This window comes from Falco biarmicus, chromosome 6, assembly GCF_023638135.1.
Source record: "Falco biarmicus isolate bFalBia1 chromosome 6, bFalBia1.pri, whole genome shotgun sequence".
NCBI classification, from domain to species: Eukaryota; Metazoa; Chordata; class Aves; order Falconiformes; family Falconidae; genus Falco; species Falco biarmicus.
The window spans coordinates 4,451,234-4,478,345 of NC_079293.1; the positions used below are offsets into that span (position 1 = coordinate 4,451,234).

The 27,112-nt window shown below is 44.1% G+C and overlaps 1 protein-coding gene across 6 annotated transcripts in view; it reads left to right on the top strand.

Moving 5' to 3' along the window:
- The window catches only part of BACH2 (BTB domain and CNC homolog 2), a 196,862-nt gene that overhangs the window by 116,181 nt on the left and 53,569 nt on the right, over positions 1-27,112 (top strand). For all 6 annotated transcript variants that reach the window (XM_056342598.1, XM_056342602.1, XM_056342600.1 and 3 more), the window contains one exon: positions 26,250-26,504. In XM_056342598.1, the coding sequence (XP_056198573.1) occupies positions 26,262-26,504 (243 nt within the window). In that variant the 5' untranslated portion in view covers positions 26,250-26,261. The remainder of the gene's footprint in view (positions 1-26,249; positions 26,505-27,112) is intronic.

A 27,112-nucleotide genomic window follows, 5' to 3' on the forward strand; every position in this document is an offset into this window, starting at 1 on the left:
ATATTACAGAACAACTGGCTGCAGGGTTGGAAAGCGGTGTTTTTCTGATATTTACCATGCAAAGCTCTTCAGATGCTTTTTGAAATTATTTTGGTTGAATTACAAATGTATTGATGAAGCAATAGTATTTTTTGAGATGGTGTTCAGAGTGCGTACCAGCCTGCAGCAAAAGGTTGAACATGCACAGCTCCCATTTTTTCGGTAGGAATTGGGACTCCTTCAGACTTGGGAAAAATCTAGGTGTGTGTTCCCAGCTCAAGCAGTGATCTTTATGCATTGCTTCATTTGGCTGAGGACTTGATTTTGGGGCTGGGTTTTGGCTATAGAGTAATTCTAGCATAGGTTTGTGGGGAGAGGAAGGTTATTACCATTCTCACTAGTAATGTCTGGGGCTGCATTGTAGTGAGCAGCAGCAGATCATGGGACAGAAACTTTACGGTCTCGTTTAGAGGCACTTGGCTGACATGGCAAGGTCCATGATGCAGGCAGCTAGAAGCATGACATCATATCAACAGTGCAGCAAAAATCAGAGACTTCATCCCTTTCAGCATGCATGTGCTGGCACATCGCACCTATGTGTTTCTCACGCTGTTTTGCTCGTTGCCCACCCAGACCTACTGCTAATGCCACCTTGCTTCCCCCAGTCACAGTGATGGTGTTGAGTGGAATAGTTATTTATCACCTTTTTTCCCTCTGTAATGACCTATTACATCCACCCTCACAGGGGTGGTACCTCAGGGATGTGGCTTAACTACTTCTCTGTCTCTGACCATACATGCAGACAACATCTACCAGCTCCTGTCATTTCCTAGTCTGCTTATGGGTGGGACAGCCCAGCTCCCACAGTTCTCCCAGTGGTAAAACGGCTTCTCCCCGAAAACGCTACATTTCATCCCTGCAGTGCGTAATAAGGCTTGCCTGCCTTGGGGCTGCTTCTAAAACTTTAGCAGATTTTGTACTGCTTAAAAATGTATTTTTCCACTTGCCTACTCATTAAAAGCATCACTGAGAAGTGCATATTGTAAATAATAAGGGAGCAAACTTCATTTCTCCTCTACAAAACTTGATTCTCAGCAAAGCCCACACATGGCAGGAGGATGGACATGCAGCGCAGATACATCAGCAGTCCTTAGCATAGGTTTCTTTGCCTGGAAATACCATTTCAAGTTGTGGGGGCATTAGCCAGGAAATACAGCCAAACTGAAGGGTATCGACTCCGGAGACGTTGTGGTTTAAATGCTTCCATGGGAATGGCCCATCCTCCTCAGGATGCGGGATTCAGTCCTTACAGCCCATAGCTGGAAACCATAGCATCAAACCTACAGGCAGTGTGAAAAAGCGGTGAGGCATGCGTGGAAAAGGAGATGCCCTAGGTGGGATGGGATTCAATATTAGAGCAATTTATTAGCCAGTCCTGATCATAGCCAAAGGTGAGTGGGAGGAAGCAAAGTGTAATTTGTATCTGCATTTCCCGCATTAGAACTGGGCTGGAGTGTGGGACTGTGTCTGTCTGTCGGGGTGAAACAGTTAACATCTAAGAGATATGAAGCTTGTCCTTAGACCGTCATTACCATGGGAAACTACTATGCCTGCTTAAGCACCCATTTGTAGTATTACTGAAAATCTGCTGTCGCTCACTTCTCCCGTGGTATTTTGTGTCAAAACCTGGCATTCTGACATATCTTTCTTTTTTCGCGTGTTGGGGAAGCATATGCTTTTTCTTATATTCAGTGTCATTCCTGCGGTCATGATTGAGCCATGTTTTCAAAATGTGGCTCTTTGTAGTCGTCCGTCAATCCACAGAAGACCCGTTTGTTCTCGCTGCCCCAGCTCTCCATATGATGCCGTTTTCCTCTTCCCACGCTGGTCTTGTGGCACGAGCGCCTGTAAGCAGCACCTGTGAAGTCACCAGGGTCACGCATGGGGAGCGGTGGGTGCAGGACTGGACTTCAAATGCTGCAAATTACCACAATTGCAAGAGTGGGGTGGAACAGGAGAAGGAGTGACCACGCTCTGTGCCTTGGGGAGGAATGAGAGACTAACCGGTATTGCTTTAACTGAGGGAGATACAGAGCCTCCTCAGTCAGATCTATATCCCCTGGCAAATGGATTTTGTTATGTAAATGGCTCTCCGCTGTCCCAGAAGACTACCAAGACTTCCTATCTTGTACAACGCATTTCTAAATAATCAACCTTTGTGCAGAAACGTTGTGGTTAGCAAGCCCAGCTTGCTAATGAGTCAGTGGTTTAATCTTAATTCTCACTGCTAGTGCTTTTGATAACACATGGCTGTGAAGTTTGACATAGCAGAAACTTCTCTATAAACTCTGATTTGCTTGCCAAAAAGTCAGCCCATTACCATTAATTCCCCTCTTATCATTAGTGTTATTAAACTGACGATTGATGTGTAAAAACTGCCATTTGCATGAAGTTCCCAAAACTGCAGTAAAAGAGACTTTTGTTCTGTCTTGGTAAGGAGAGTGGGGGGGAAAGGCAAAACAGCACTAGTTCTAACAGCAGAGATGTTCATATAAAGACATGTTCTGAACAATAAGATCGTTTATCCATGTATGACATAAATACATTGGAATTTAAATAATGAGAGATCTTGTGAAATGCAGCAAAACGCACACCACTGGCATTGTGAAGTTTCCCTGCTCTAAAGCCCTGTTCTCAGGGAAAAGCAGCTTTACTTTTGCTTTGAAAATCCATTATCATAAGTCTTTTTTTAAAAAACACTTGTCTTAGTGCAATATTAAAGCAATTTTATACCCTAAGAGCAGCTCTTTTGTAAGGTAAAGTGCAGTCCCATGTGTGTATGTAATTATGGTTTATAATGCTTCTCACAATCCTAATTTCCCCCAAATTAAGAAAACCACTCACCTTTTTAGGCTTTCCTTTTCCTAATTATTTTTTGCTCTGCCTGTTTTTCTTCCCCAAAAGATCCTTTTTTAAAAATCCCTTCTTAGGAGGGGAAAAAAAAGGCACAGAACGCTTTCTGGATTCATGGCAAAACACTGCTTGAAGGAAGCTTTTTAAGAGTTTAGGTTAAAAAGTTTCTGCCTCTTTCAAACTGCATGGGTGACATTGCTATTTTGGGAGGCAATGCCATCTGCTTGTTCAACCAAAAAGCAGGGAAGATGTTCCTAGTTCTAGCATAGACTTTTGGGTTGATTCCACATAAAATTCCCCACCAATCTTCGCTTGCACTTGCCCCCTCTATAAGCTGGGCAGAGCAAGGCATCTCTTCCACCTTCACAGCTCCCAGGGGAAAGGTGTTCAGCTCATGGTCCACAATGAGTAAGACGTGGTTCTTCACAACAGGCACAGTCCGTCGTAACATATGAGGCCTGTAATTCCTCCCCACAGGTGTTCATGTCACAAGAGCTATAATGAGGACAAAGAGAGTGACATAGCGCTGACACGCCGCAGGTGGCTGCTACCTGCGGGTGAAGAAGAGGGCATTTGGGGGAGGCTTCACCGGGTTTTGCTGGAGGAGCTGGATTTTTGTTTGCTTTTGAGTAAGGAAGAGGAAGGACAAGTTTTCTGGGGTTTTGCTTGCTTTTTGCAGAAAAAAAAAAAGCAGTAGGACAGGGTTCCCTGGGGGACAAATCAACCATCTACCAGCTAGTGCAGGTCTAAGGGGTGTGGGAGCTAGGGAGGACAGGAAGACTAGGTGGGGAGGAACGGCAGGATTTGTAGGGAGTGCAGGTGAGTTGAAGGAAGAGGTTGACGTGAGTAGGAGCAAGGTGGAGGCTGTGCAGTATTTACCATGAGTCCATGGAAGTAGCACAGGGGAACACAGAAATGTGAGAAGAAGTTACTGTAGTCCTCCATAGGTGATGAAGGCATTCCTCTGAGACAGGAGAGATTTAAGCCTATGTTATATTGCTGAAGTATTTGCAAATACGTGTGTATCATTGTTACAGTATCTTCCTGACTGCCAAAATGTTTCATCCAATCTCTGTTGACAGAAAAGATTGCTTACTGATAATTGCTTTGCTTAAGTGTCTGATAATATGCCAGAAACGAGAGCATTCTCTGTTAGGTCATCTTTAATTATGCATGTACCACCTGTCAGCTTTAAATCTGGAGAAGATTAGTTTTCTTATTGGATTTATAGTAGGGAAGAGAGCCTTCAACAAGAGGACTAGGCTACTGGAAACAGTGTGCCTATGGGGGAGTTTGACAAGCAGTCTCCTCGTCTTCCCTAGTCATGGATACCGCTGTTGGTACATGCGGAAATATTTGAAATATTGCCTAAGCTAGCTGCCGTAGTGATGGTTTTCACAGGAAGAGGATTTCAGACCATCTGTTGCGTTTTCTAGTTTTCCTTTTTCCCCATTTCAAAGGGAGAGGGAGCGCCAAGGTGGGGGAGGACACGCATCAAGTCGTGGCTCCTTTGGCAGTGCTGGGAGGAAATCCCCCCCAAAAGCCTTGCGAGGGGGTTACTCACTCACCACCGATTGAAACACACAGTAAAACTAGTCAGGCCAATGAAGACATGCCAATCTAATAGGAAATTAAGGGCTCAAAAGACTAAAAAACTATGAGGATGGGTGCTTTGTGGAAAACCTCAACAGGGAGAGATGGTAAGGGTCTCTGAGGATATTAAAGTAACAGGGTTGCCATTACCAAGCCTACTTAAAATATTAAAAATTACCTTGGAGAGGAAATTTATCTTTGTACAGGGTGGGGAGGCAGTAATTGTTTGGGAATAGGCAAAGGGATTTTCAGTTCACAGGAGATTACTAGCTATTTATTTGGTATAGTAATAGATTTTAGGAATCTCCTGAGTATTCTTATCTCCTTTACTCTGAGGCCAGTCTGGAGAGTCGGGAAGGGATGGTTGTTTGTCCTCTGAAATACACCATTTATACCAAAAAACAGGAATCATCTTTGCTAAGCAAACTTCTCAATTGCTTTCAGCAGAAGAGAACACCACTTGCACTGTCAAATGTTGGTCCTGCTGCTTCTTGCCTGTGTATCCAAGTGTCCCATGCTTCCCCCTCCCTGGCATTTTGGTTTTCCAGTTTCTGTCATCACTGCCTCAGCCTCCTGGAAAGAGTTCCTCAGTTACATTGGTTAGCTGACACTGATCGTTTTTCCCAGTAATACCTTCAGCCAGTGCTGTTTCTGAAAATCTGGGATTTGGAACAGTAGGTCAATTTGTAAAACAACAAGAATGAGGGAAGAGGGACAGATGGCTCTGGATGTGAGAGCGTGTTTCTGTTCATCTCCCATTTGGCTTTTGCTGATGCTTCATCATTGCACGAGCGTTTGAGGCTGTCGTTTTGCATTGGTTAAGCAGTAGTTGCTCCTTTGCTGCAAAAATTTGCCTATGGCACTTGTCATGTCCCCCTTTCTGCTCCTGTGGAGCTCCAGGGCAGGCTTCCTCTGCAGAAGCTGGCAGTGCTTCTGTACCTGAGGACATGGGAAGGGTTTGGGAGACAAGTCAATTTTCTGCTCAGAAATCTGACCTTTTCTCCCAACAACTGTGCTGGGTGAAGCTCACCTGATTATTTCTTTGTTTAGGATAAGGTTGCCAGACTCGCCTTTCTTTGTTATTCCTGCGTAAATGATGACAACTTCTCCATCCTCTGTTGTGTTGCAGGATTTTGCTCAATTCTTAGACAGGATCTGATTGATTCAGACTTGCTCAGTTCTCTCTCTCTGGATGGGGGTTCCAGTAGCACCACCTGGGTATAGCTGAACTTTACAGAGCTGAAATGGAAAAGTGTGGGGGTGTCCCATAACCTTATTTGCTCATTCATGATTCATTCTGCCTTTCTTTCCACCCTCCAACTGCATGCTAAAGGGCTTTCCAGTCTAGCAGTGGTCACTGGAAGACAACTCTTTCGTACAGGCTCCTTTGTTAAATATGAGGGAGTATGCATCTCATTATCCTTTTGCTACTGCAGATCTGTGTAGCCCCACTGGGAACTGCAGGAGATGTCCCGTTCACCAGTTTGAGGGACAACCATACTTGAGTGAATGCAGCACTCTGCTTTTGTCTCTGAAAAACCAGGAAACTAGAGGAGATTTAAGGGATGCCTTTAAGGATTAAAGAAGTATTTACTTAAAACCAGACTTGAAATAATGAAGCAAAATTTCCCTCCCCCCCCCCTCAAAAAAAAAAATTAAAAAAAAAGCATCCCTAGCAAGGATATGCCCTAGCAAGGATGTTTCTGAGCTCTTCTGGCTTGCGAGATGTGGCTTACATAGTCCCCAGGTCTGCCTGGTCCTGGAGGCTCTTTCTTGCCCTATATTTTATAGATAATTACTTAAAACTACCCAGAGCAGTTTTTCTGGAAAGACTTCCTGTTCTTGAACCCAGGATAGCATCGGCTCCCTTGTCCTGTCTTACGACTACCTGCCCTTTTTCTCTCCTGGACTCTCGGTTGGAGCTTGCCCACTGCCTTGGTCACAGGAAGGTCTTCACCTATCTTACCCGTTTCTCACATGCACACATTTAATATTTCTCTTGTTAACGCACCATTTGTACTTCTCTTGTAACTTTTGGTGTCTTGCTGGTTTTAGGCTTCACACTTTTTCTCTCTAATTTCACTCTTTTAAAAACACTACAGTAAAACTTTTCACTTGTCAGATTTCGTATCTGTTAGAGACCTCGTACAGGATTCATACTTTTCATTCCATAGCAGTGCAGCAGTGCTTGATGGTGAAGCTGGTGAAATTCAGAGCGATGTGTTTACATTGAGATATCCGACTGTATACACTGCTAATTTTAAGAGGAAGGAGAACCCTTCTTGGGATAATTAGTTTTGCCATATTTATAGACGCGACCTCTTGCTGAAGGATGTTTTTTTTTTCTGACTCCACATCAGCTGCTGACAGCCGGAATTACAAGGGTTCACTGTGAGTCTCAGGGTCTGTGTGTGCTTATGTATACAGAGCACAGACAAGATGAAGCTGTGGAAAGAGACTGAAGGCAGCAGCAACGCTAAACCCTGTAGCAGTGCCCAGCAGTGAAACGTCTGAATGACCAACGTGGGTCAAATTCCAGCCCCTGTCTAGGCCATAACGATCACGAAAATCGCCTTGTCCTTTAACTGATTTTACCAATCTGGATGAGTAGCCAAGAAGTCAAGGTAACCACCTCTGCCTTACCTACAGCCCTGGCAGCGGCAGCACAAGCTCCTAACCACCCGATGGTGATCTGCCTGCCCCCGCAGCCTGCCAGGGCATGGGGGTACTGCTGGGTCTCCCTACGTGCCCTTTTGAGGAATGAGGGGCAAAGCCATGCGTGGATCGTGTAAGTACCACAGTCAGGTTCTGCAGTCGTTCTGCCCCAAGTCGGCTGGCAACACAGCACTGCAGACTGCTGGTAAATACATGCAACCTTCTCAAAAAGTTCAAGTGGACAATCGGAACAAGGCAAGTGGCTGCTTTTGCATTTTGGTTGCAGAGCGTTTATGGAGGTATTTCAAGGAAACCTCTTCAGTAGCAGGAAGCTGCTGCTGCAGGCATTCGATGAACAAGCTGCATAGTCATCTTCTGCTCCTGGTGCCGCTGTCCCCGGGCTGCTTAATAAATACGTGAGTGTGACCATTGTCAGCCAGGCTCTGTTTCTTTTGCCTGCGCTGATGTGCCAGTATTTTATGTCACATCGAGTGAGGAGGGAAGGTGGTGATACAAAGCCTTCTTTCCGTTCCCTTAAATGGGATTGATGACCACAGCTTAACAGCATTCCAGGAAAAAGACATTTGATTAAAGGTGGCCAGAGTCTCCCCTGAGATGCTGCGTAAGGATGTTCATCCTGATAATAACTTGCCTTTGCCACTTTCAGGGCAGCTGTTCCTGTTGCAAATCCTGCATCAGCTCACTGCAGTTAATGTGCATGCACATGTATAAAGGTGCTTCTTTGATTCCCCTCCAGGCTGCCTCCCCCCACCTCCCACAAAGGCCCAAGGGCTGCACGGGATGCCTGTGCCACCGGCGGATCCACCTTGAGGGTGTTCCTTCAGCAGCACTTGCTTGGTGCCCTTTGGTGCCCCTTCAGCCATGGCAGGGTCTGCTCTGCAATGCAGGAGCACCAGTGAGCTTCCTGCACACAGCAAACTGGAATTCCCTCTGGGCCACTACGATGAAAATTGCAGAAACCTCACTGAGCATGGGAAAGCATTGTGCTTTTATGTGCGAGGGCTTGCCAGTTTGAATCACATCTGTTGTGTTGCAGAGAGGAATATTGCTCTGGTTGCAGTGGGTTGGTGGAGTATTAGCAAGTCTCGTTTGCAAGGGGTCCCAGGCTTCAGTCTCATCTGTCACCAAGAACAGGAATCTACTCTGACAACTTCTGCAAATCCTAGTTTCGCTTTTGTTTTTTGTTCTCCAGCCGTGTTCTTCGTTTCTGAAACACTGTTTGCGTACCACAGATTATTTTTTTGTTGTTGTTGCAAATCAATTAGCTTTAATTTTTTTTCTCAACTACCTGATTTTTATCCCATCACTTCACCAGCATCCTGTTGTTAATTCACATGATACATGATAATGTGATGTGATATACCTTGCTAGTTAGCAAAATGTTAGAATAGCTCTTGGCAGCTTCTAGATGAGTAATTAGCAAGTAAGAATTACTCAAAGATGTGCACACTAGCCTAAGTAGGCATTTTCCAGCTGTCTGCAAGTTCAAAAACTAGTAGGGACTTTTCAGGCTCTAACACAAGATTAATTACTTGCTACTAGAAAAAGAACAATTACGGAAATGTGTAGTGTGTAATCAGGGCTACTGTGTTTTGTTCCTTAATTTGGAAGTGGATTTCTTTGTCCCAAAGAACAGGATTTTTACAGTATTTGGTAGTCATTTTCTTGAGGAGGCAAGCTTTTTTTTTTTTTTTTACAAGGGGTTGTCAAACTCAAATTCAAAATACTAAGCCACCTAAGAAGGCACTTCGGGCTTTGTATACATCAGTCCTCACATCACTGGGCATAGCACTGCCTTGCATGGGGACGGTGCAGTGCAGGCGCCTTTGTGCTGGCTGCCTGGGCCAGGATTCCCAGGTCCATATGCATCCTGGTGTGGCCCAGGACATCAGCGTTTCCTTTCTGTCTTTCTAATGTGCAGGAGTTTCGGTCCACAGTGCTTTCTTTACAAAGCATTTGCACTGCTGTGTCTCTGTTTTGCATGAAGAAGCCCACTTAAATCAAATATAGCCACACAGCTGTGCTAAAAGCCTCCTTTTTATCCACAGGCAGCTATTGTCAGCCTGCTTTTATTTTGCGTCTTTTCTATTCTGTTGCTGCTCCAGGATCAGCCTGAGGGTGGCTGGATTTTTGTTTGCTCCCTGCCATAAGGTAGTCTGTCTCCGGTGGCACAATGAGAGAGGAACCAGGCAGAGCAGAAGCGTATGGCTGGTGCATTCGGAGAGCTTAACAGTTTTATTTTAAGCTCAAGCTCTTCTTGCCACCTCCATAGCCTCTTCTGCTCTCTGCCTTTTGCTTGACATCTCTTGGGCCTAATGCTCTTATCAGCTGGATTATTGTCTCTTGGCGCTGTGTCCTCATCCACTCTCCAGCCTCTCACCAGCGATTACCTCGCCCCTCTCGTCTCTTCTCTACTTCTACACTTCTCCCTGTTTGCTTCTCTGAGTGCTTGCAACTTTCCCTCCCCTCGCCTCCCAACATCACCCCACCTCTCAGTGGGGGAACGGACCATTTCTGGGGACCTTTTCTCTTGGTGTCACCTCCATTCCCACTGCGCTTTCCAGCTCCTTGGCAGTCATTCCTCTCTCTGTTCTGGGTGGCGCAGCCTCTCTCTGCTGCCCATCTACTCTTTTCTGCTCCATCCAAGCGTCCTTACACACTCGTTGGTAGTATGCAATGGCTTTATCTCTGGCTTCTTCAGTTTCTTTGTGCTCACTGAAAATATGGGAAAATAGCCACTCTTTCCCATTATTTGTTTCCCTGTTCTCACTTCTGCCCCTCCACCCCCCTGGAGGCAAGGGGGCCAGGACTGGGCTCCTGCGCCCTTACTACAGGCCCTTCTGCCTTGAAAGTTCTCCAGCCATCCTTCCTCCACCTTTCCTTCTGCGTAACTCTTGATCCATAAGCCCTCAGCCTCGTCAGCCTCCTCTCTCTCTCTGAGGTAAGCCTGGTCCTTTTCCTTCTTTTGTCTTGAATACTTCCACACATCCATAGTAACACAATTTTTAGCATCCTTGTGGATGTTGCTTCTGGCTCTTCCCCATCCCTTCAATTTTTTGCCATTGCCTCTGGATTAGTCCCGTTTCAGAGCTTCTTTCACACATCTCTTTCCTCCTTTATTACTGAAAGCATTTGCACAAACATCCTTCTCATGATTTTAATTTCTCCTCTTGCTTTTATGTTCCTTTCGGAAAAATTCTTGCTACATGCCACAGAGAAGAATGTGTGCGCGCATGTGTACGTCAGGTGAGAAATGCACACAGTAACAGCTGCAAATAATACTGGCCCACCTAATTTGTACAGAGTTAAAGGAGCGTTTCCTCCTTGAAATAAGTCTGGGTTGATAGGACTGGCCCAAGAGATGTCAATTTTTAATGTTCAAAAACTCATGCCAGGCAACATGGGCTATTCCAGAAACATGCAGTGACAGTGATACATATTTTCTGAGGGCTACTAATTAAACATTGTGCATATGTGTGCACATATATATATACACGCATGTCTGTGTACCTGTATATACATATACAACTATATGCACATGCAAATTCATCTCTATTTTTAAGACACTATATTGGAGCATAGTATGGTGTGATGAAAAGCATCATGTTATTCATAACAAAGTAGTGACTGTCCTGTATTTCATCGAGCAACAAGTATTTTTAAAGCTATTTAACATTCATTTGGGCTTGTAGCTGAACTGTAGTGTACTAGGACTTCAATTCTTAAAGTAATGGCACGAATCTGTAAATATACTTACCTGATCTTGACTTCCAATAAATATACGTTAACTGAGTCTATTTCTACAAGACTTGAATTGTTTTAATGGCAAAATCTTCATTTAGTCTGATAGTAGAAAATTGGCTCTTCCCTCCATGAAGCTATGTCGCTATGTGGTCAAGTTTATCTAAGAAGGCTGGATTTGGTCCTGCATAACAATATTTGCATTCTTCTGACAGTCCAAGAAACACAATACATTGCTTTAGTTAGATTTGTGGAGTGATTTTTCAAAATTATTTATTTCTTACTGCATCCTGCAGTATGGGTTAGGTACAGTTAGTGTAGGCAGGAGCTGAGGGGGAAGAAGCAAAAAAAAAGTGTGCCTGCTTTTACGTTGCAGACTGTTCTCTTCTGTGTATATGGAGAGACAAAACTCCCTGGCAAACACTAGGGTTTGCCATCTAGGCTTGGTCCCCTTTTTAGCACAGAAATTGCTGTAGGGGGTTACGAGCACTGGGAAGTATTGATTGTTTCCTAGCATGCTATTTGTATTACATATTTCAGTTAATAATTAGTAATGCTTTTAGATTAGTTTCGTTTGAAATACTAATCAATAAGCTTTATAGATCCCCCACTTTATACATAAACATGTCAATCTCCAATGGAGCAAAAGAGCTTTCTTTCATCCCAGATTGTTTCTACTGTATAATTATTAATCTGTAGTTTAATCTCCTTCATGCTTTTATGGCTTGATCCCGCTTGTTGCAGGGGATCTCAAATCTCATTAAAGGGCACGGATTAAAGGCACTCGACACCTTGCCAAAAAAGTGCTGGAATGTGCCAGCTAAGTCCTGTTGCATGTAGACCTCCCAGTGCTTCTCACTCTACATGTGCAGCACAAGTGGGACTGCCTGCCTTGTAGCTTGTCATTTCCCTCTACAAAGCCTTCATTTTGAACCAAGTAGGTTTGCCAGACTTCAGGTGCACAGGGTCACAGTTTCCTTGCTGTGATGTTCTCTCAGCCTGTAGTTGGAAAACCACCGCCAACGTGTTTCAGCAGAGGGGGAAGTAAAAAGGAAAATAAGGCTTGAAATTATGTGTTGATTTTCCGATGTTCAGTGGTTTTTTGAGCTCTTCTAAAGTTCTGGTGCCCCCATGCTGTGGAGCAAAGAGATGAGATCTCAGCTGGGGAGTGTGGGTTTGGGGCCACAGGTGCAGCTGTTGTTGTTGCTATTCCCATGGAAATCCATCTAACCAGCCAGAAACTTTGGAAAAGAAAGCCCAGGGCAGTGATAGCTTCTGTTCGATGCTGCCTTGGAAATCTGGTTTCTGACAAACCAGGGGGACCTGCAGAGCTGTGCTCTGCTCGCTCCATCCGTATTCAGTGTGGCGTTGCAGGCTGCTGGGTTGTGATTTTGCAACCAGTGGCGGTGGTCAGCCAGCGCTGCTCGGGAGGCAGAAATCTTGTGGCTCCTGACCCACGTGGGCTCCAGCGTCAGGTTACACAGTGGCACCTATAGTTTGTTTAAGGTAAGGAAAATAGGCACAGAAGCTGTTAAAAGAATATAAGGTTATCAAGTCAAGCGAGAAATGTTGTAACATTGCCTGTTCAGCCTTCACTTGGATCCTATGTGCATGCAAATTTGACAGTCTTTAATTGCGTGTCTCCAAGATCTGTGGAGAATGTAGCTTCTCAATTCACATCAGAAAAAGCACACACACTTGTTTCTTCTCAGAAAAAAAAAGCATTTGCTTGTACATCAAATATCATTACCTCTTAAAGATTGTCCAGTCTGTAGGTATGGGGTATGTTTCATCAGCCAGGCAAAGCTTCCATAGGTCACAGCTGGCTGAAACACAGCCCTGAGCAGACCTGCCGTGGTCCTGAAAGTCGTGTGGCAATGCTGAGGCCTCTGTGGGGACAAGGTCCTTACTGATTTGTTTTGTGTTGCCCTCGGATGTGGCACAGTCAGGTGGAGCGCCTGTCGCCGTGTGAGAGGGAAGGCAGAAGGTAGCAGCAGGCTGCACTCACCATGCTGCTGAGGGTGGAGAACGGCTTGGGATTTCGTGGGTCTCCAAGCTGTGGGCTGCAGGGCCTCTGGGGAATGTCTGCGTTTGGTGGCCTCTTGCTCTACCAATAGTACATTCCCCTTGAAGACGGATGAGCAAATGGGGGCTGTAAATTAATCACAGAGGGAGAGAGTGACATCAGTGAATACCCAACCGCATAAACCACCCTTATGTGGTGCTTTCGTTATACGTACATCTAAACCATGCGTGTTGTACAAGAATCACCGTTTGACTTTTTATTAGCCAGGTTCTTAGCGTTACGGGAGAGGCATTGGAGAGAGTGGCACATGAGCAGGAATCCAAGAGAGTTTCAGTGGGAGCAGTTCTCTTAAAAACAGACTGGAAAATAAAGGTTTGCATCTTGTTGCATGAGAAAATGAAGCAAGAAGGGAAGCAGTTTGTCAAATGCTATTATTTGTGGACAGTCTTAAATAATGTGACCTTGTGCAAGCGGAGTACACCACCTCCCAGGAGAACATCAATTTATGCATGCACTGTACTCAGAACTGAGAAAGATGTTTTCCAAAGTTAGAACCTGTTGTGTTGGCATAACATTACATTTAAAGTTAAAAGCGTTGAACACACTGGGAATTGTTGAAGAATATTCTGCCAGCTGCTCAAAATTATAATTTTACACTGCCATCAATAACAAAAAAACGTTGCTCTAATGAGAAGCCATTACGGTTAAATGAAGAAATAGAAGTTGTGATAAAACATTAATTAATTGAATATCAAAAAAGGAAAATAGAAAAGGTAGAAATGTTCCCTAGATGGTTTTTGTATTTGAAACAGTGCAAGTGTCCATCCTGTGTCATGATGTGGAAAGAAGAGAAAGTTTGCTGCTTGTAGCAAAGGAGGATCTGAGACAGGCAAGAGTGGTTGAAATTAAGTATTTTCACATCCTAGTAATTTTTACATCTAGGAATCTTAAAGGAGGTAGCTGAAAAGCTCTGTTAAGTGGCTGTTAATTTATAATAAATCTTGGGAAACAGGGGAAATTCCAGAAAATTGGAGGGCTGCCAACTGTATTTCCGGTATTTCGAAAAGATAAAAGGGATATCCCGGGGAACTGAAGGCTGTTTTAGCTTGACGTCAGTCCAGGGTAAAATAGCGGAACAGCTATTTCAGGATCTGTCAAGAGAGAACTTGGAGGCTAAAGGTATAGGTAATTCCAGTAACAGTTAAAGAGACAGCTTGTCAAACCACTGGTTTTCTGTGGTCTGTTGGGATTCAAGTCTGCATGATAAAGGCAACTGTTGATGCTGCCTTTAGGAGGCCAGATTCTGCCTTTCAGGCTTGTGAACTGTGTAAGGAATGCCCTGAGATTAAAACTCCCATGACAGAGTGCGCTAATTAAAACTGAAATAATCAAGCCACTCCCTGGGATAAAGTGTGGCTTAGTTTTTGGTTTTGCATGTTAATCTCCCACTTGATTTGATTTGATGGCTTTTGCAGCTTTAAGCGTGTTGAGTACATGGTAGTTCGGGGCGGGGGGGAGGCAAAGAAAGCAAACAAACTTCAAAAAGCTGCATGAAAAGCTCAACAAATAATAAGTATCCTCAAACAAAGATTAAATCCACGTTCTTCTTATAGCAGCCTTTGCAGCTTTAATCCCTCATTCTTTACCACGGCAAAGAAGATTTCATAAGCTCCTCTGGATCTTAGAAAGCTTGTCTTTGCCTTCTGTTGTCTTTGCAGTCCTCTACTGCAGGTGCTCGGTTGGCTGTACTTCCCTCAGAACCAGGACCCAAATGCATCACATCTTTTCTTTCACTCTGGGCTCCTCCGGGCTGCAGTTGCACTTGGTCACAGTGCCCATTTCTCTCACATCCTCCCCTTACCCCAGCTGTAGCCCGGTAGGTGTCGGCAGCAGAAGTGATTGCTTTCCGTGCGCCTTCCTCCATGGCGTGATTTATTGTCTACAACAGGAAAGGCAGTTTAGTTCCAGAATAAGAGCAGACTGAGGATCATGAGAAGACTCGCAGCCCTTGCTTAAACCTTCCATTAATAAAATGGCAATTCTCAGGTGCTTGCAGTGTCAAAACCACTGTCAGGATCCCATGGCATAACCCAGGTATCCCTTTGGCACGTGCTCTGAGAGTTTCTAAATAGTCATTTCAGTGACAATCAGATTTGATGGTTAGAAAAACATGTGAAAATTGTTTTTTGCATGTGTTGATAGGCCTTCCAAGGTTCAGAGCTGTAAATCTGTGGATCCTAATGCAGTAGTCACTAGAAGTTATTTATTTATTTACTCATTTATTTTTAGATTAGTAAAAATCTATGATTTAATCATAAGGAACTATTTTTCCTTCAGTACATATGTTGTCAAAGAGAACACCATTGTTGGTATCAATTTGGTTGTAGAAAACGCTGCAGAAGCAGATAGCGGCCCGGTCTCTAAGGAGAAGGAGACACCTGTATTCTTTCCCAAGAGCAGAAGGTGCAGAGTTACACCCTATGAAAATCTGTCCCAAATTTAACCCAGTGACCTACTGCATGCGCTCCTGGTCTTCACACATTAATCACAATAGACGTGTTCCAAAGGACATGTCAGTTTGCATCCCAAGGAAACGTGAAGGATATTCTGAACACCTGCTAACTTGCACCAAAGATGAAGAGCTTGCTTTTTTTTTTTTTTTTTTTCTTTTTGGGGGGTGGGGTGGGGGGAGTGGAGAGAAAGGGAAAAAAGAGAGAGCAGGTTTATCCCATAATGACTATGTAGTATGACAGGAGGAAATGGGTTTCTGTCATTTTTGCAACCTCTAAAATTCGAGTACTCAAAGCTGTTAGCAGTGGTTTTGGATATACCCTCTCATGCAGACAGAACTTCTTCCACCAGTTCTGCAGATAAGCTGGAAAAGCAGTGATTAGCACAGCTTGAGAAGTGAAGAGAAAATCAACCATGAGATAAAATTTCAGGAGACAACTTTTCTATTTTCCTCCGGAAAAAAAAATCAAAACCAATGTTCATTTGATAGCAAGCTAAAATGTCAAGTACAGAGCTTCAGCACTGAACTCTACTGGAGTTTTTAAAGGCTGGGCTTTCTTGAGAATAAAGCAGAAGGGAAATCAATAGCTTTTACTTAGATAACTTGTTGGCATAATCTTTCACATTAAAAGGCAGCTAAAAGGAGCAGAACAGTGCTGCTGTTCTTAATTTGTAGCTACCAAACACTGGTGGTATTGGGTCAATATCTGCCTGGCCTTTGTTCTCATATTAGCAAAAGAGACTGAAAATAGAGAGACACATTCTTTACTATCCCAAAGTATTGCCATACTGGCAAGTGACCTAAATACTTCATAAACCATTTGTGCTTCAGCAATTTCATCATTTCAGATGGCATCATACTGCAAATTGTAGATGCGTACACGTGCACGTGCACCCATAGACACACATGTAAATTGAATGTTTAGGAAAAAGGTGAAAGCCGTATCACTGTATCACTCCTCAACCAAAGCCCTCAAATGCTCATTTAAAGCAAGCAAGGCAGGACGTAAATCTGGTGGGCCCTTGACAGAACTTCCAGCTTCCATTTGTGTGGAGACCTTAAAACTTTTCAGAGAGCTTGCCAAGCTGGAGGGCAAGGTAAGAACAAATCAGTGCTTCATTTTTCCCTCTCTGATTCTTTAATGTGGCAATTCAGCTTACCCAAGAATAACCCAAAAGGTTATGTCTTTTCCCCAAGGTCCTGAAGCCATTGAGCACTTCAGAAAAACATACGTCGTTTGTTTTGCTTGGTGGTTTCCTGGCACTGTTTCAGTGTTGGCCATTCCCACTCTGCTTTGAATAAGCTACTTTGAGTAGCAGACTTGGTTCCAGTCCCCTTCACCATAGCCAGCTACTGAGTAAAGAGCAATGTGAGAGCCATGAGAAGAGACACTGTATCAGGGAAGAGTTCTTCTGTGTTTCTAACTTTCAGCGTACATATACGTCAGTTGAGTGGCTTCTGCGAAATGAGCATAGAAGACAGTTCTTCTGTTGTTCCTTCTGTTTTCCTACCTGGTCTATGCCTTCCCCCTCTACTGTGCCTCTCTCCTGAAGGTATCATTGCTTATATTTAAAGGATGTTGAACATGCATGTTAAATGAAGTCTGACTTACTGAGTGTAGGACAATTAGTAGTACAATTATACAATTTTTCCTGAGTCATAAAAAGGTGCACATGTATACTTTGCCTAGTAGGCCTGTATAGAATGTATATGTCAATGCATGTACCATGCATAACCATTATTTGCATGTTAACTAAAGTCCCTAAAGACTGTGAGCTGTCATTACCTTGTTCAGCTGCATTACTCTCTCTCAAAAAACAGTAACACCACAACCCTGTGAAGTCAAGAAATAGGTTTTATCTGTATGTGGAACATAAATCTATTTGGACTCTTCAAAGCAACCTCCACCGGGAATCCCTGCCTCCTTATGGTACAAATCTCTGAACAACCTGAAGCACAGTTCTTTAGAGTAGACACCTGGGGTTTAAATAAACATTCATCGTGGGGACTATGGGTATCCTGACACTAATTAAAAAAAAACAACAACAACAACAATAACAACAACAAAACACCCAAAACAAAACAAACAAAACCCAAGATCCATTGCAGAAATGAAGCTGTGGTACATTTCTGTTTATGTGTGCAATCTACCAGTAGCAAAAACATTCTAAGTAACCAAAGTGCTACAGACAAAAGGTATATTCAGCGGTTCTGTTTAAAAGCCTGTGGGATCAGAGTCCCTTTTGTTTTTTCCCTTGTCTCTATCCAGTTGTGCAGAAGGGTCTAGGTCCAGTATAACAAAGCTGGTAAGTGACTTTTGCAATGGGACTTACTTCCTACATCAGATCTTCTGTGCTGTGACAGCGTATGAGCTGTGCAAAGGCAGCCATTCCACAGTCTGGAGGATGCATCCCTGTTGCTGTTGGTTTAAGCTAAGGAATGAATTCCCAGTATTCTCATCTCTACTTCAAAAGCACATGAAACTTGCCATATGGACACAGGGCCCATGGCCCAGCTCTGCAGCCAGCCCAGGCACTGATACTTCTGCTCGCTGCCCATGGTGTAGCTCATGGGGGACCAGTTTGTGGCCCTTGAACCACATGCAGCTGTTAAGCAGTTCAGAGGGTGCTCCCTGGGCTGTACGCTCGCTGTGTTAGAGCCATGCGGCCTCCTCAGCAATGTGAGTTCTTGCCTGGAGGAGGTGGTACCAGATGTCTGCAGGGCCCTGCTGTATGCCCAGCCAGACCTGCCTCTCTGCGGGGCCGGTGGTTGCATCCTCTCTTGGGTTTCTCTTAGATACCCTCCTTCCCGCTCGTGCTCAAGCAAAGGCCTTGCACCAGCTATTGCTATCAGCAGCAACACCTCTACAGCCGCTGGCCAAGAATGCTCTACGCCTTTTCCACCTATCCACGCATCTTCTGCTTTACAGCAGAAGTTACTTGAACAATGTGAAAAGCTCGTTTCTGAAGATATTGTTGCTAATGGCCCTGGCACCCGCAGTATGTTTGGCAGGAGGCAAGCCCGTGCAGCCTGGCGGCCCGCTAGTCTATTTTCAATTATCTGGGGTGCTCAGAGAAGAAGACATTAATATTGCTGAGGATGACATAGCAAATTACTACTGCTCCCTAACCTTTTTAAATTGCTAACACTGTTGTAATCTGTAATTACAGAAATCAGTGTGAGAATTGTGGCACAGTATAATTATCTTTCCTGATACTTTATTGCTGTATGAATTATTAATCAAAATCAGTCTTGTATAGTATTTGCAGCAACTAAGAAGAATAATGTATAATTAAATTTCGTTATTTCTATTTTTGTGCTGGTGTTTTATGATGTTGTAATTGATAATTAATTGGTTAAAAATTCACACAATTCTTGGGAGTTTCATATGACTATGACTGCTCGGTATTCAGCATTTATTAATTGAATAATGGGCTTGCTGAAGAGACCTTTGTATATAGTCTTCTGTCATTACAGTGAGCGCTCAAAAATGGTGAATTAATCATTAGGCCCTTCAATAGTTTCTTTTCAAAGGAAAGCAGTGACAATATAATCATATCCTTTGTTGTTATAGCTATAATTGAGAGATCGTAATAACCAATTACAAGGATGGTCATTTTAGGAGCTCTGAAGTGTCAGTTATTGATAAATTTCTTTAAAACCAAAGTGTTGATTACACAGAACAAGTCTTTTCACAGAAAAAATATTAGGAGATGGGGAAGGAAGCCTGGAAAATTATTTTCCTCCCACTTGCCACTTAAAAACTGTGCATGTTTATCCCTAAAAGCTGTCAAGTCTGATGCGCTTTTGCTGCCATTTGTCAGAAGTTCAGGTTCCTCTCAAGTTTTTCATTATTTTATCATCATTCTCCCCATTTTTTTCCTTGTACCTTTTGCGGAATCGTTAGGGGAAAAAAATTATTAGAAAACCTCAGAACAAAAGAGCATTTTTTCACACTCTCTGCATCCTATTGAACGGAAATACTGTCAGTTTGCATGCAGATCTGTGATGCGGATTCTCCAGCTACCTCTGATCAAAAAGCCTTAGATGCGTGCAAACTGACCACTTCGAGTTATTCCCAGGTGTCTTTTTTTTTTGCTATTAGGGGAGCTGATTTGAAGAATGTAAACTGGAACTAAAAATAGCCCCAGTTCAGTATTGATCCTTTCTTAACACAATCAGGAGAAAGCTGGGAGTCACCTTGTATAGCAGGATATAATGGGATCGATCTCCAGCTTATGCTTCCAAGCAAAACCTGTGGTTCATTTTACACCAAGTCAGGAATTGCGATTCCTAGATGAGAAATCACAGAGTTGTTATCTGTTGGCTTCCATGCTAAAATGTAGTATTACAGGCATAATGAGGAGATGCTGATAAACCTTTTCAGGCCTTTACCATGAAGTTGTCGGGAGTCCTCTGTGTGCTATTGTAGATCTGATGTCCTGCTTACACCTCCTGGGATCACAGTGAGCTTCTGTTTCATGGGATGAGATGATGCCTTCAGGTTCCTTTTTCCCCCATCCCCTTCCTCACTGGTGTTTTGCCGTGGAGAGGCTACAAAGGCACTTCCACTGCAGTCTGTGCAACTTCTATGAGTCGAGCTGAACATCTGATGGCTTTTCATGTCCTAAACCCATTGCTCTGCTGGAGCCAGTGGGAGCAGGAGCCCCTGGTGTCAGTGACACCCACACATGTAGTCTTTGGACAGATGTTTTCTGCTGCTTGCTCTCAACAGCTTGGTCCCACGCAACTTCAGTGCCCCTTCCAAGCGAGGGGAGCACAGGACAGCATGCCCACTGCTGTCTTCTGCAGTTGGGGGCAGAGGGGGAAAGGGGTCTAGGAGGCATGTGTGGAGGTGATAGATTTGAATTTTCATCTGTGTTGTCATCCATCAAATGATTGGTTTCTGAGACAGCGGTTAGTAGGTCAGCAAAGAGGGATAATACAGGCACATTCCTCTGCCCAGTTTGTTGTTGGCTAGTGCACTGAAGCATGTGAATATTCATGTACCCTGAATAATGTGGCCTTGGATATTTTTGTTAGGAGTGACTAATACTTTTACAAATGCAGTGAGTTCTTTGCCCAGTAACATGCAGAAGTGGTCAGTTGTACGTATGGTTTATTGCAGTGATGTGGAATCTCTCAGGAAAAGCAAGATAAGCATCTTCCTATGAGTAGAGGGTACAGTTTCAGTTTGTTTCTATGGTCAAGAATCACAGCTCTTCTTTTTACAAATTCTGCATTTCTCTTGCTTGTTTTGCTTGGGTGTCCTCTCCTATTTGCCACGCGAGAAACAATAAATAGCAGTGCTGCTTTGGCCTTTTTATTTTGTATTATTTGTGTAGTGTTTATTGAAATGATCTGACATGTTGAGGAGGGGTTTCTCTCTTTCCTTGCCAATAATAGTTTTCATTGTTCTCCTAAGGATTTCTTTTCTCCCTGTTTCAACATCAGTAATCAGTTACAGACACCACACGACAGAAGTAACTAGACAATATATCTCCTTATTAAAACACATCTCTAATATCTGTCTCTAGGTTATGACAGTCTGTCTGTCTCCAGTCTTTTTCATGAGAGACTCCAAACTGGGATTGAGATTCCGGGTCAGTGAGTTCCTGTTTTACTGCGACACTGTGACACAAACACTGCAACAGGTTGTCCAGAGATGGTGTGGGGTCTCCACCTTTGAAGAGACTTGAAACCCTGCTACACACAGTCCTGTGCAGTCTTGTCTCGGTCACCCTGCTTTGAGCAGGGAGGCTGGACTACAAGATATCTAGAGTTCCTTTCCAACCTCAACCGTTCTGTAAATTTTTTTCCCCTCTAATTGCCATTTGTGTATAAAAGAGACTCCTGGATTTAAGTGTGTTACCTTGTTAGTCGAGTAATTCTTTTCTTGGTTATATTAAGTCTTTTTTAAATTCCCACCAAGCCCTATAACCTTTAACATTTGAACTCATTTTATCCATTTCAGTCCCCCTGTCATGGTCTGTGGACTTCTAGGTCATTAATCAGTGTAGGATCATCAGATAATTCACTTTGGAAAGGACCTGAGGAGGTTCCTAGCACAAACTCCTGCTCAAAGCAGGTCAGCTTTGAGATCAGAGCAGGTTGTTCAGTGCTATATCCAGTCTGGTCTTGAAAACCTCCAAGAATAGCGATGACACAACCTCTCCAGGCAACCTGTTCCTCAGTTTTTCCTTATGTCTAGTCTAAAACTCTGTTGTTTTAAAGTGCTCCCAGTGTCTGGCTCCATCTTCGCAATGACCTCTTTGTAGGAGTGGCAGGCTGCTGTTAGGGTGCTGGTACAGCTGGGTAGCCTCCCGTACAAGTGCTAAGTGTGCCCAATGCTTTAGCCCCAGCATTGCTCAGGAACAGCATGACCGTAGGCAGATGTGAGCCAGTACTGCTGCTGTTCTGTTTCTGCAGGAATTTCACTGTTAACCTGCTGAAAATTGCCCCTGCATCCCTTCTCTGTTGAATACAGTTTAGCCTAAGTGATTCCCAGTCTGAGGCAACTTCGCACCATATGGCAAATGAACTTCTCTAACAGCCTTCTGTAAAGGTTTTGTCAAAGGATTTCTGGAAGTCAATATTAATTACGCATACCAGTGTTCCTCACTGCTAATTTGACACACTTCAGGAATTCTAACAGAGCCCATCAGTGACATGACTTTCCCTTGCAGAAGCCATGCCGCTTTGTCACAATGATCGTTTGCCTGGTTAAGGGCTCTGTAGCTCTGCAAGAACCAAGACTTAACCTTTTCATGTAATTAACCCAGTTCTGATGAAGACTTTCTGGTCTGTCTTGATAAGGTTTTCTCTCCCCTAATGCTTCCCGTTGAAAACAGACAGCACATTGCCTGCTCTCTAGTCTCGTAAGGCAGGAGCGGAGCGGGGGGTTTAGTGATAGGTAATGTATTTTTGGTAGCAGCTGAGGCAGTGTGTTTATGAGTTCCTGGCGAGTTCAGGGTGTGCACCAGCCAGTAGGGACGACATGCTGCAAACCGAATTGGTTCACATGTTCCGTGAGCAACTTTTTTGGTCTCCTGAGGTTTCATGTGCCTCCTCCCAGCTGCCCATGCAGAAAGGCTCAGCGGGATCTCCCACCTGTCACTGTGGAAGGACCCTGTAAGCAACGTTCCAGTTCACTGCAGTTGCTGGCCTTTACCAGCAACTTTTTTTGGCAAGGATTCAGTGGTGCTTTCCTTGCCCACAATAGTTCGTGCCAGTTTCTGGAAACTTTTGTTTCAAAGAGGCATTTTCTGGCAGTATGGTGACCTATATGCAAACAAATGCACAGCGTGTTCTTTTGAGCCAGAGAAAGGCTTGCTAAGACATTCTGTCTTCGGTTTGAAGAAATACCAAGTGTGTAGCAATGATTTCCATGAAGGTTCTGCAAACTCAGCGTAATACTGAATTCAGCAAAAAATTATGCGGGTTTGAATTAACACTGTATAAAAGACTTCCAGCCCAGCTTGCCTCAGAGTTCAGAGTTAATACCCAACCCTGCCTTTCTCTTCCAAGGAGCGGGGAAAAAAAAATTTGAATGCTGCTGATTTTCTTGCTACTACATGCCAAAGCCCTACGGTGACCTTTTCTCTTTGCACTCTAAACCCTTTCCCTGTGAAAATGAACAATATACTTCCCAGTGCAGGGTTTCACCGTCTTGCTCATGTCCTGCATGCAGGATAAAGCCCTCTTGGAGAGGAAACACCTCTTGCCTGGAGGTTATTCAGTCGATGGCAGGGAAGGGAGGGGAAGACCATAAATCACTTGTGTTGAAACATTAAAAGCTGATAAATAGGTGGTCCTGAGCGGTAGCCCAGCCCTGGCTTCCCTGTGCGCAATGCAGGGCTCAGGGTGCTTCCTGGAGCAGCCAGGGGCACAGCCAGGGGAAGTCTGTGTTGGGCTGAGATTGCAGCCATCGACCAGGGCATCCATGCAGGCTCTCAGGGGCTGCGGAGGGGGCATGGCATGGATCTGCTTCCAGGAAGCCCCTGGAGTCACAACAGTAGCCCTGGGAAAGCATGGCGATAGAAGCAGCTGGGTGGAGGTCCTTCCTGGGAATGTAGTTAGGGATCCGCTGGAGCAAAGGTGCGATTTACAGCCCCAGCATCTCAGTACTGCACCAGTCAGGTTTCCTAGCATAGGAGGCAGGCTCGCTCGCCAGTGGGGAAATACGCCATGGTATTTTCGACACTTCACAGGGCATGCAATGAATTTTTTTTAAAAATACACTTGATGAGAGCTGTAGTTAAAAAGTGGGAAATTACTAATTAGTAACCAAGTAATTCAGGGTTTGATTCACACAAATTGCACTATTACTGTAAAAAAAGGATTGCAATTTCAGGCAAACAGCATTTTTTGTTTGTTTTTTTTTAAAAGTCACTGAAAATATAATTGACATTCTGCTCATTACCTGCCAGGTTTCACGTTTCTTGTACGTTTTTTCATCATCTGAGACATTACAGGTATAAGACATGCCTGGGAAAAAAAAGAAAAAAATAATTAACACTTTCCCCTTTGCATTGTCATTTGCAACTCTCAGGTTTTCCCACTAGATTGTTCTTGTAAACTCATTCATTTCATAGCATGCAAGAGTGACCACTTAGAACATCATTATAACGCTATCGTTAGCATCAGAATTGAGTTACACAGAAAGCTGTGAGTGGGATGAGCTAAGTATCATTTTCTCTTTTATCTTACTAGAGTGCTAATAAAATGATTGCTGTCAATTCTTCTCGTTAGTCTCAATTTATGAGGAGATTTTTTTTTTTTTCTGATAAAGAAATCTAACCAATAGCATAAAAACCCCCGGTGTCTGCCTCCCTTGCCCATATGCAGATCAATAAGCAGCTATGTATCTTCTCTCTAGATGTAAAGTCAGTGAAGGGCTAATCTGGGTCGGTTGGTTGGTTGTTTTTTTCTGTTCATGTAGACATTTCAGCTGGGTACTCAGAAGTGTAGCATGAGTCAGCAGTAAATACTGAGAATTCCAGTAGAAGAGAAGCCATAAGCATCTTACTAAGACTTCCAGTAATACTATAGTTTTGTAATGTTGGCAAAAATACCTGTTTTGCAGAAATGGTCATCATAGCCCCTGGCTTAAAAATACTGCTATAAAGGTGGGAAGATAAATACTTACAGGTAACAAGTGGGTCCTCCAAAGTCCATTCTTGTTTAGTATTAGAGTATTAGAGAAATGACACTGTAGGAAAACGGTACCCTGGTTTGAACTGATGGTAAGAGAAATAGTTTGAAGTCATGTTGTGTCTACTTGTGTACCTGTATATTGTACTAGCAAAGGAAAGTGCTGCAAAGTTCTACATTAAAGGGTAGCACAGGAGGGATTTTGCTTCTGTTTGCTGCAGTGATCGCATTTACGGTGCAGCAGTATTATACAAAATACCGCTGTCTGTTGCCTGTAGCCCTCTACGCCTCTGAATCTTACCTCTCAGGAGGTGGTTGTTATTCACAATAAGGAAACATAATTACTTAAAATACTTGAAGTCTGTGCATTTGCATGACTTTCCTTTCAGCAGCAGATAGAATAATACATACAAATAATCCTGTTTCCCCTGTAAGCCCTAAAACAAGAGTGTTCGGCTTCTTTTGGGGTGCATAGTGTGTTCAGACACAGCACAGGCTTTTACACTTTTCTACTCAGAGAAACTGAAATGGGAAAATAATGCAAAGAGGATTCAGTCTGTTGTTGGGCAGAAAGTTTTGGGTAAAAGAGCTACTTCAAAGTGTGACAGAGGTTCATGCAGTGTTGGATGTTGGGGAAAGCTGATCCCCACCACCATCACCACCACAAGTCAAGTCCCCGTGTTCAGAGGCATTGCCAGTTAGTTCTGTGTTTGTCAGAAATTGCAGAAAGTCAGGCAGAGAACTTCCTAGCTCAACGCAGTTGTAGCAGGTGTCTTACATTCTTCCAGCCTCTGCTCTACTGTCAGGAGGGAGAGACTTATCTGCAGGCACCCAGGTGCTGCCCTCTGCCCAGGGCTGGACCTCCACAAGGGTCAGAGGATTTTCTTGGGTCTGTGGGTCTGGAATTCAGAAACTGCTCTTTTCTGTAAATGACATTAAACCACTGATGAAGGCGTGTAAGCTTTGGTCATATCTGGAAACACATTTCTTCTGAAGCCAGTAAACATCTTTCTCTCTCCCTTAAGGCTTAAAATCACTCTAATTCTGATTGAGAAATGAAGTCACTGTAGTTAGTGGCTTGTCTTTGTTGGGTATGGTTTCACCTTGCCTTTCACTTGAGCTGAGGTCTTCAGTGTAGACATCCAGTGCTGCCAGTCTGCTGGAGAATAGGCTGGGGGTTTGAGGGTTTTTTCCCTTAGTCTGACAATAACAGAAGCAAGCACAAAGCCCTTTTCTTCGCTATTAGAAGACCCAACAGTCACTCTTGCTTTCTTTGCTAAAATCTTCTAAAATTTCCCATGTCCCCATGTTACTGCCTCTACTAAATCGAAAATCACAGATGCATAGTAGGTGGTTGAAGGAAAGCACTTTGCAGTCCATCTAAACCCTATTTTGGTTTTGAGGGGGGAAGTTGTTGGGGGCGGGGGGAGTAGGTAATCAAAAGGTGGTGGAGTGAAAGCCAGTGGCAACAGACACCCTTCCTGATATCTTTCCCGGGCAACTTGCTTGGGTTAAAGAATTAATGAGCTTCTTGACCATGGTCCGAGGGTATCCAGACATCAGGCAGCATCCCACCGCATCGCACCACATTTGCCCAGTGGCTGTGTTGCTCCTCACTGCCTTGTTTGTGTTTTCTTCCTCCCTTCTCCCCTGCAGGGTGTGAACGGCATGTCTGTGGATGAGAAGACTGACTCCCCCATGTATGTGTATGAGTCAACGGTGCACTGTACCAATATTCTCCTCTGCTTAAATGACCAGCGGAAGCAGGACATTCTCTGTGACGTGACACTGATCGTGGAGGGGAAGGAGTTCCGCGCCCACCGGGCTGTGCTGGCTGCCTGCAGCGAGTACTTCTTGCAGGCCTTGGTAGGGCAGACGGAAAATGACCTGGTGGTCAGCCTGCCGGAAGAGGTACAGTATGTCACCATACCCTCACCATAAACACAAGCCCTCTCCATCCCTCCACAGTCTGCTAAGGTGGCCAAGCGGAGCATGGCACGGGTGTCAGTGCCTGCCCCGGCATGGCTCTGGATGTAGGTTTTGGTTTTGGGTGGGTTGCAAATTGCTGCAGGATGGACATGTTCACGCCAGCCTTCCTCACCAGCAGTAACTGCTAGTGGTTGCAGGATGGACATGTTCACACCAGCCTTCCTCACCAGCAGTAACTGCTAGTGGTTATGGTGGCAAAGCTTTAAGATGCTTCAGCTCACCTTTGTCACTGCTGCTGAGGGAGTTGTACCCAAATGCTTAGTTACCATAGCATCGTTCAGGGAATTATCAGCACCCTGTTCTTCTGCTCATCCAGACAGGAAATTTGAAAGGGGTTAGACAGCAGGTTATTGATGAAAAATCATTTGAGCTGTCACATTGTTGGGAGTCTCATTGCTGTCCACCCCTCTCCAGCAGCTCATCCTCCCCTTTCCGCACTCCTGCACCTCATTCAGCCTTGCTTCCTCTCACCTCCCCTCAGAACGAGTTTGGGATTTTACTGCTTCAGGCTGTGTGTTTTCCACCAAGAA